Source organism: Zosterops lateralis (assembly GCF_965231275.1).
Source record: "Zosterops lateralis genome assembly, chromosome: 4".
In the NCBI taxonomy this organism is placed as follows: Eukaryota; Metazoa; Chordata; class Aves; order Passeriformes; family Zosteropidae; genus Zosterops; species Zosterops lateralis.
In genome coordinates, this window is record NC_139765.1 from 5,332,667 (window position 1) to 5,342,575 (window position 9,909).

General features: G+C 43.5%; 1 protein-coding gene across 1 annotated transcript; it reads left to right on the forward strand.

Moving 5' to 3' along the window:
* Positions 1-1,530: 1,530 nt before the first annotated feature.
* LOC310908757 (putative G-protein coupled receptor 19) lies at positions 1,531-2,716 on the forward strand (the record flags this gene model as incomplete). Its single annotated transcript, XM_083860121.1, is given in 2 exon segments — positions 1,531-2,643; positions 2,645-2,716. Coding segments are annotated over 2 exon segments (1,185 nt in total).
* Between the last annotated feature and the right edge of the window lie 7,193 nt (positions 2,717-9,909).

The window sequence follows — 9,909 nt, forward strand, 5'->3', positions numbered from 1 at the left end:
GAATTTTCCTCTCTGCTGCAGCACAACCAACCCAGAGTCCAACATCTCGTCTCGATGGCCACGTCCCACAGGAGGCATTTATATTTAGTAATATTTTACAAGATTTGGAAAGCAACACATTCCCACACATTCACCACCTGCTGGTTTTAATGGGAGGAGATCCACAGCTGAGATGATGAGCTTTTTGCTCTGCTGGTGACACCATGGCCAGCACTGACATACAAATATCAGTGTTAGTCCCTCCAAGATCACAGGAATTTCAAGGGTTTTTTACCAGCAAAAATTAGTGCTGATTTGCAGAGGAATTTTTAACAGGGGGCCTCTCCCACTTGGCTACTAGGCTTTTGCTAATCTTCCACTGCATTTGAATTCAGAGATGCTTAGGAAGAGGAACTTGCCATCTTCCTGCCTTGGAATAAATCAGCAGGAGGGGGAGCGGCAACAAAATCAGTATGGAATTGCAAACTCTATTTCCTGAAGGACTGGAGTGTGGGGTTTGCAGGCAAGACAATGAGCGTTAAAAGTTCTGCAATTCTGAAAGTGTCAACCAGTTCATAACACCTCAGTTACTGAGAATTGGAGGGGAACAGGGTTTGGCCACCAATTTGTGCAGGAGTTGTTGATCTGCAGGAGGGTAGGAATGCTCTGCAGAGGGACCTGGACAGCCTGAGGGTCAGCAATGCCCAGTGCTGGGTCCTGCACTTGGGCCATAGCGATTCTCAGCTCATAGAGCTCTGTTATAAGATGAGGGGCAGGTTCTCGGTTGACTGTTGGTGTCAGTTGCTTCTGGCAGTCCTTCAGTTGTCACTTGGGTCACCCATAGGCCTGCAGAACCTTCAGGCTGGTCCTGCTGTGAAGGGTCAGCCTTGCTGCTGCCTGGGTGGAAGGCCCCTGATGAAGGTAAGGACTTTCCCCATCTCTCTGGACTTTCTCCAGAGCACAGAAATGCTCAGTAGCTGACTGCAGGCACATGTATTGACAGTGCTGACAAGACAAGCCAAGGCTCCACTGCTGGGACTCAAAAGTCTCCCCCATCCCTCCCCAACCTCTCATCTCATCTGTCTGAGGACATTGACCTCCTCCCTCAGTATTGTCCTTCTGCATCAAAGCTCAAGGTCAAGTCGAGGGTGCAGGGACCCTCTTGGTCTGCTTTTCTGACTCTTCCATTGATACCAGGAAGTACAGCTCATTTCTGGGATCAGTGGGCCATGTTCTGCTCACTCAGTTTGCAGCTGCTGAAATGGCACCTCAGTCTCCAGTTGTGAAAGGGACACTCATCTTTCTGTAGACAGAAATGCCTGTTTGGAATACTCAGGCCATTCCTAAAAATCTGCATGAAACTTAATGTTATCACAGAGTGGCACCATATATTTCTGACCCTTTTCTCTGAAATCTACTGCTCTAAGAAGTATGGAGATTACTTAGAGTTATCTTTTATTGATTACTTTGGGTGTTTCACACAGTTGTTCAACAAAAGACCTTTTCTCTCCTCTCTGTCTGCAGCAAAAGAGTGGCTGGATGGATAACAGCATGGATAACAGCATGGATAACAGCAGTGATCCTATTCTTCTCCTTACCTTGCTGCTGCAGAACATGAGCAGCCCCAAGGCCTCCAGCCCTGCTGGCTACGAGGTGGCAGAACCTCCATCCCCAGGAGGCAGCTCCAGCAGGAACCACTCCCTGGTGGAGTACGGGCTGAGGCCGGGGGAAATCGCAGCCGCCGGCGTGGTCTGGGGAGCTCTGTGGTTGATCTCCGTCCTGGGAAACTTCCTGGTGTGCCTGGTGATCCACAGGAGCAGGAGGACACAGTCCACCACCAACTACTTTGTGGTGTCCATGGCCTGTGCAGACCTGGTGAGCAGCGTGGGCAGCGCGCCCTTCCTGCTGCTGCAGCTGAGCTGGGGCCGGTGGATGCTGGGCAGCGGCGTGTGCCGGCTGGTCCGGTACCTGCAGTACCTCACGCCCGGGGTGCAGACCTACGTGCTCCTTGCCATCAGCGTGGATCGCTTCTACACTCTCATTTACCCCCTGAGCTTCAGAGTTTCCAGGGAGAAAGCCAAGAGAATGACTCTGGTCTCTTGGCTCTGTGGTGCTCTGTTTGCATCACCGGCCTGTTATCTTTATGGCTCCAGCAGTGACCACCACTGCAACTTTTTCCTCCCCAGTTCTTGGCTAGGAGCCGCCTCTGGTGTCATCCACCTTTCAGTGCTGTTGCTTTTGATCCCATCACTCCTCATTATAGTCTGCTACCAGAAACTCTTCACCTACATTTGGGGAAGTGGCACTGACGACACAGCTGGCAGGAGGACAATGAATCTTGTCTCAAGAAGAAAAGTGAAAACTCTCAAGATGTTCTTCATCTTTGTCTTGAATTTTCTCCTGTCCTGGCTGCCTTTTTTCACGGTACAGTTGTGGCACCCACAGGAAACAGACTACAGAAAGAGCTCCTTGCTTTTCCTGGCCATCACCTGGATCTCTTTCAGTTCCTCAGCTTTTAAGCCAATCCTCTTCTACATCAATAATGCAAGCTTCAGAAGAGGGATACAAGAAATTTGTTGCATGTGGAAATACCCCAGGAGCAACATCTACACCATTACCACCAGTGTCAGGACAGATGAAAATAATCACATAGGGATCACAGACTATCCCAGCACCAGCCCAACCTCATCAAAGTCTTCACCTGTGGTGCTTTGAACAGAGAAGTCAAGGATCATGAGCTCGCCAGGCCTGGTGAATCCAATCCCACAAATACATTTGCCAGGAGGATCTTTCATTACTTGAAACATATATTTACCAAGAGTTTTCATTACTTGAAAAGCAATGGATGAGCTATGGGGTGCTACGTTCCCCCAGAAGAAGGAGGATCTTTCACTCTTTTGAAGCCATAAATAGTTACATATTTTAGACCAGCTCCTAGGGTAGAAAAAAAAATAAATGTTCCATATTATTTAATAGCTTGGGTTTGATGAATTTGTTCTATTTCATTTCAGTTTTCACATTCTGCTTTGGAGAACTCCTCTCCTGGAATCTACAAGAGTCCTTACACTCTGTCTGTAGGGAGAAAAGGGAAAGAAAGAAACACTGCTTGTTAAGGGATGGGCCATAGTGTATAAATGCCTAAATCCACTCAAAGCCATCTAGGCTTCCCTCCAGTATGTCCCTGGGGATATTCCTGCACAGGGCTTGTCCCTCTTGTTCAGACCCCACTGGTCTGGTGGACAGGGTGTTGTTGGGTTAATGGCTTGACTGGATGATCTGAAGGGTCTTTTCCAACCTAAACAATTCTAGGATTCTGTCTCCTTCCAGTTTCCTGTCCCTCGATTTCTCTTTGGGATAACCTCCTCCTGGAAAAGTCGCAGCAGATTGTTTCACCAGGGTTTAACTGCAGAAGGGGTTCCTGGACAAATTTCCAGCTCCTAGCTTAGGACTCCTCCTCCATACGGGCCCTGATGGAGGAGCCTCAGGCTCTGCCATCCTGGGGCCTGTTCCGGTGTGTGGCTGTGGAGCCACAGAGCCATGATTCCATTGCATGGAGTCATGGAATTTCTTAGGTTTGAAGGGAATCCTGGCCCTGCACAGATACTCCAGCAATCCTACCCTTGCCTGAGAGCATTGTCCAAATGCCTCTGGAGCTCTGGCAGCCTTGGGGCTGTGGCCATTCCCTGGAAAGCCTTTCCCTGATATCCAGCCTAAACCTCCCCTGACACAGCTCCAGCCGTTCCCTTGGGTCCTGTCCCTGGTTAGAGAGCAGAGATCAGATCTGCCTCTCTGCTGTCCCTTGGGAGGAAGCTGCAGACCCTGCTGAGGGCACCCCTTGGTCTCCTCCAAGTCAGTTTTCTCCCTTCACAAGGAAAAGTACAACTTCTCAGTCACTGCATGCTGTTTATGTCCCCAAAACAGGGACGGGCTCTTTTAACAACCTCTACAAGCAAAGCTCTGTAGATTTTTTTTCAGGAAAACACAAATGGATTCATCCCTGGAAACATTTCCCATGGAAACAAGATGGTGACACTGGTAAATCTAGACTAGGAAGTGATGCTTTTCTTAAATTTCAGCTTCTTTTCCTGTGCCTCAGGACATGTTTGTGCAGATGTTAATTGGGTTTTTTGGTAGCAATATGCTTGTGCCCCAGCTGTGCCCAGGAGTTCTAGTTTTAATCTGTTTCATATTACAACAGAGCTGTAATGTATTTTCCCCTTTCATTACTAATACAGCATCTCCCAATGACTCAATCCACTTTAGCACAATTGTTGGTCAGAGTGCATTATGAATGATGGACAGTGAGTAATTACTACTGCTAATTAAAGTATAAGCTTTGCAATTACAGATTTCCACAAGACTTTTGGTAATTTTACAAATTTTGAGGTATGAAATGTCCATCCATTTTTGACAGCTGATGAAAAAAGGACAAAGAAAGAGATGATGGAATTCTTAGTAGCAGTGTCTGATAAATGTTCAGAGTTAAGATTAATTATTTAAATTATGTAAATCTTTGTGTTCTCAAAGTTGATTCTGCAGTGAACATGTCCAGAGATCAAAGACAGTGAGGCAGCTGAGTGAGCATTTGTACTTGAGCACCCAAAAAAGCTGAATCTATCCTGAACATGAAAATTGAAGATTTTATATCCTGAACTGAAAAACTGAATTGTTAGAAGTCATAAGATGCATGGACACACCTCTAGAGGCTATACATTCATCATGCTGTACACATGGGATATAAAATAGCTCTGAATATCATATAATGCATTCACAAATATCTCTCACAAATAATAGCTGCTTTTCCAATTAAAAAAGAGTGAATATTTGTGTCTTCATTCTCAAGCATATGTGTCAGATGTACCCCATTGCCCTCACCATGATGAGTCATTGTCAAGGCTGAGAGGAAATACTTTGTTTTTCCATACCCCTCTGCTCCTGTACATCCATGCAAGTCAGTTTGTGCACCTGAATGCCAGATGGAGAGTGGTGTTAGTGCTCAGAGTTGGAGAACTCTTTGGTGTACAGTGGTACTTAATATAATTAGTGCATTTTACAAATACTCAACAATGCCTTAAGCCAGTCTTACTGATCTTCTGAAGTCCTGTTCTCTAGTCTCACTAGAACATTCTTAGAAGCCACTCTGAAATTTATCTTATTTTCCACATTAGGGTAACATAAGAAGAGACCTTTTGTTGTTGAAAGCATGTAGTGCCAGTCCCAGAACAAGATCAGCTGCAGGTGTTATATGTTAGCTTGGAGTTCCTGTTTCATGACTTCAGCATGGGTCACTTGCACATCTTGGGTTGCAGTATCAAAAGTTATTGATTTATTTTAAAACTCTCTCCAAATTTTCCTGGTTTTCCTAAAAAGAAGCGAGTAACTCACAATTATTTTTTACAAGTGAGCTTTCAGTAGAGTGATCCACATTCAGCACACTGCTGCTTTTGGTACATTTTACTTCAGATGATCATCAAATGAACACACTCCTGCTTCAGGAGGGTGCTTTTAAAGAAACATTTATGGGATGTTCTAGTTACTAGAACACAACTCTTAGGCTCACTCACTTCTTCCACAATCCTTCCTGTAAAGGCAGCTTCTTTTCTACAACAAATTTTAAACAGATCTTATTACAGATACCTTTATTTAGATTTCCTGGATTCTGCCAAGACAAGCACAGCCACAGATTTCCAAAGGATGGACAAAACTGAAGTGCCTCAGATGCCAAGTGTCTTGCTGAGCTCATCATAATTCTGGGAAGAATGTAGGATCTGCTTCTCTGCTGGAAACATCCTGGGTGACATTCTGAGCACCCAGAGTGGTGGGGTGGTGCCTCACCAGGGAGCTCTCCACCCTTTTGTGTGCAGGAGACCCAAGTCAACCTGGCTTATTGGGATTGCTTGGAATGCAGTGGGAAGACCCTTGAACAGCTTTTGTGCTTGTGCTCTTTAAATCTCTGCAGAATACACTAAGCCTGAGTTTCAGGTCATGCTGCATGTGTGCACTGTGTGCTCTGGAAGCAGTGAGGAGTTTAGAACTGTCAGAGAAAGCAAGAGACAGTTCTCTCATAAAAATTACAGGAGGTGGAAGTAAGATATAAGAAAATAGGCTCCACTTTGAGCATGAGGTGGATCATTTCAGAAGAGTTGCAGCCTGAAGCTGTAGCTTAGGTAATGTGGACTTGGTACATTAAGAATTTCAAGTTCAGTTTACTGCTCTTTAATATCAGCTTGGTAATTAATTGAAGGTTGTATAAAAGTACCCATAGCTCATAGAAAAGAAGCTTTGTGGAAACTTTAGATAAAATTAATAAAATGTCTTAGTTGGCTTTTAAATCCATACATGTAAATGTAAAAAAGCCCAACTGCAGTTACCCTGCAAGGTTCATTGTCATCTTTCCAAATTGCCTCTTCAGTTATAACACACAGCTCCTATGTAAAGAGTCTCTCCTGAAGCAATAGTTCTATTTTGGTCAATCTTTTCAGATATACTTGAAATAAACACCCACTTTTCATGGTGTTCTGTTACAACCCTAGAACCAATAACAGTATCCTTTTCCTCCAGTGCATCACTAATGATTTAAACAAACCCAATCAAACAATGCTAGGACACTTAATATAATTGAAGAAAGGAATCAAGTAACAGCTGAGGTTCCCTATGCAAGAATTTATATTGCCTCTTATTATTTGAAGGTTCTCTGTGGCTCCTATCTGGTTACCTCTTCAGCAGTGACCACAGGGAACCAATTTCATGCAGTAATTTTGTCTTCCTTTAATGCAACATAACAACAGATACTTTGCCCTACATGGTAGCAGTCTATTTGACCTCATCTGCTTTATTAATATCCAGATATTTAAAATGCTGTGGCTTTATATAAAGCTGTATTATGATTTATAATTAAAGAATTCTGCTGGCCTAGTGAAGAGCACTTAAACTACACACTAAGATTGTCCAGGTAGAATAACATGAGAACAATAGAATTTGGCTGCATCATTCTTAAAATGACTCTCATGGAATGCATTATAATTACTGTTTGATTTTCCATAGTGCCTCAAGTGGCAAGCAGGATCAGGACCCTGTGATGGTGGCATTTGTCTAATAGAAATTAGTGCTCTTGAAAGTTCACTGAACTCTGGTGCAAAAGTCAAGGAATCAAAACTTTTCCCAGTTCTGGCAGAGGAAAATAGACTTTTTTTTTTGTCATCTCTTTCACCTGGTTCTTCAGCTTCCATCTCCCCCCTCCTTATAGTGGGAGACAACATAAAATAGCAACAGGACACCAAGCTAAGAGACTGAGGCACAGGATATGTACGTTCTTCTGGAAAACTAAAATGTACCCTGAATTGACTGTAGAATAGTTATAGTTAAGCCACACAAGTGATTTGCTTATCTGAGATTTTTCACATACACATACACGTGCACACAAAGATAAGCTGAATACATGACATCCTTGCTGACATTAAAAAATGCAGGGTTCTTTTTTTTAGGAGATGTGTGTTGATGGCTATGACTCATCAGGACTCATAAAAATGAGAGAAAAACAGGACTTGGAGTCCCTCTTAGTTACCTAATGGTGGTGAGATGTGATTTTTGGGTGAGTGGGGGTCTGGGGTAGGGCAGGGGCTTGTTGGGCAGGGTCTCTTTGCTCTCTCCAGGGTGCTGAATCCCATGGGTACCACTGAGCATTCTTTGGAAAGGGATACATCCTCAGGATATGGTTCCAGTACAGAAGCTGTTGTGCTTTGTTGGTTTCATATTGGGATGGTTATGGATGTTGGTTATCAGTGGAGTTTTTTTTTAAAGAACTGCCTATTTTCCTCTGTGGTCAAAAGTGGCTGAATTGCTCTTTAACCAACTAGTCAAAAGCAGAACTAGAGACTTTCAGAATAAAATTTAGACCCAGGTGCTTCCAATGTTGATGAATTTTCAAGAAATGAAAGGGACAAGTGTTGTAGGAACAGGAAGACAGCCTGATCTGAAAGTTGCTACTAGTTCCCCCTCTAAAGATCATGTGAATTAATCGATTTTTTTATTATTATTTCCATCAGGCAGATAGAGTTTATTAGAGTCAGTATAACAACAATAGTTCTTACTTAGTTTAGATAGTTTAGATCTTAGTATGATTTAGTATAAGTTTTATACATTTATGATAATTCCAAGTTCTATGCATTCATGATATGCATCATACTATGAGATTGACACTTCCTTCACATCACAGCTGTTAAGAAGTTTAGGCATTTCTTGAACAACTTGCACTTTCTGTTCTTTTTTTCCAAGAAAATATTTTAGTGTTAGTTTGAACAGAGAGGAAAAAAAACTTCATAAGTGCAGAAGTCAATTTAGTTTCTTACAGGCATTCCATCATGGAAATGAGAGATTTATGGAATTCTTAGACACTGCTCTGGGTCAAGCAATCAGCCTGGTAGACTATCTATGTTAATATAAAAATAAAGAAGCACTGCCAGCACTCATAAAAGGCAATTAATCACATAATATCTTCCCCTGTGTGGTAAAATCCTACAATACATTTCACTTGGCAAACTTTTGGAGAGAATGGAAGCCCAGTGTCTCAATCTGGACATGCACCATCTTTCCAACACCGCAGTGTGAAAGTCATGATAATCTTAGTTTACATTCAGCATATCCTTGTGAAGGAGAATAATGGTGTTCATGGTGCACATTAAATGGACTGCCAAGTGCTCCACAGACAAGTGAACTGTGTAACAGATTTGGCAAGACAAAATTGTTCAACCTACAGTTCAACCTACAGTTCAAAAATAAAAAGTACAGGGGGCACTGTGATGTGAACTCAGAGCTGAAGCCCCATTTCATGATTCTAAATTACCTTTGCTTACAGTCCCTTGTAAGAGCCCACTAGGCTGGGAAGCTGAATCAGAGAGCCAGGGCTGGAATTTTGCCCCCTTAAAGGTGTTCCAGGCACCACCAGCTGGAGCCACACAACTCATTGGGTTTGTGCCCCCAGTGTGATCACTGTTAAGATCCCACAGCTGACCCAGAGGGCTGTGTGGCCCTCAGCAGTGCCCAGCTCCTGGGTGTCAGTGCTGGCAGTGCTGCAGCTCACAGATCCAGAGCAGATCTTCAAGGGAGCACTGATGCAGAGAGCTTACGTCTGGAGAATGGAATCTGGGATGGACAGAGGGGCGCGGGAATGTTTTGTAAGACTCATCTATTATTTACCCTTTGAGATATTTTCTAGCGTTAAGGGTTCCATATTATCTGTCTCTTGCATGACTCATTAACACTTTCCTTCTAAAACACAGCCCCTGGAGGAGACAGTGATGGGTGGTGCCAGTGGTGCTGTGTTTAGGTTTGTCTCTGAGAAGTGCCCTCCTCCTCATGAAGGGGCTCAAAAATGCATCTCAGAGCCAGGATTTCTCTGTGCCTTCCCATCCTGGCCTTTTGGCTATAAATTCCCAAGTGTAGTGCTAAATGCAGTGCTGTCAGGGTGAGGAAGATGTGCTCTCTGAGCACAGGGGTGGCACCAAGCCCACCAAAATTAAACACATGAAGTGAGCCCGGCTGCAGAAGTCACGCTTCTGTATATACACAGCTGCAGGATTCTGTGTGCATCTATAGTTACCAGTGAACACTTCAGCATTTAGACATTCCTGAAATCATGCATTTGATGTAAGTCATACATTAGTGAGGTGACTAATTGCCTTTTGAGATTTTGACCAAAAGATGCCACATACTGCTTTTGGGGGTGTGGAAGGAATGAGTTCAAGTCTTCCACATCCCAGTCTATTAAAATCCTGTCATTAAATCATCTTTTACTCCACCAAGAAATAGGAATCAGGTGCTCTGGTTTGCATTTTTGCTGGGGTTTCAAACCTGTTGCTATTATGTTGAGTTTTTGCATTTGCAGTAAAGCTGAGTACTCCTATTCCCTTAAAGGAAACTTATTTTTAACCT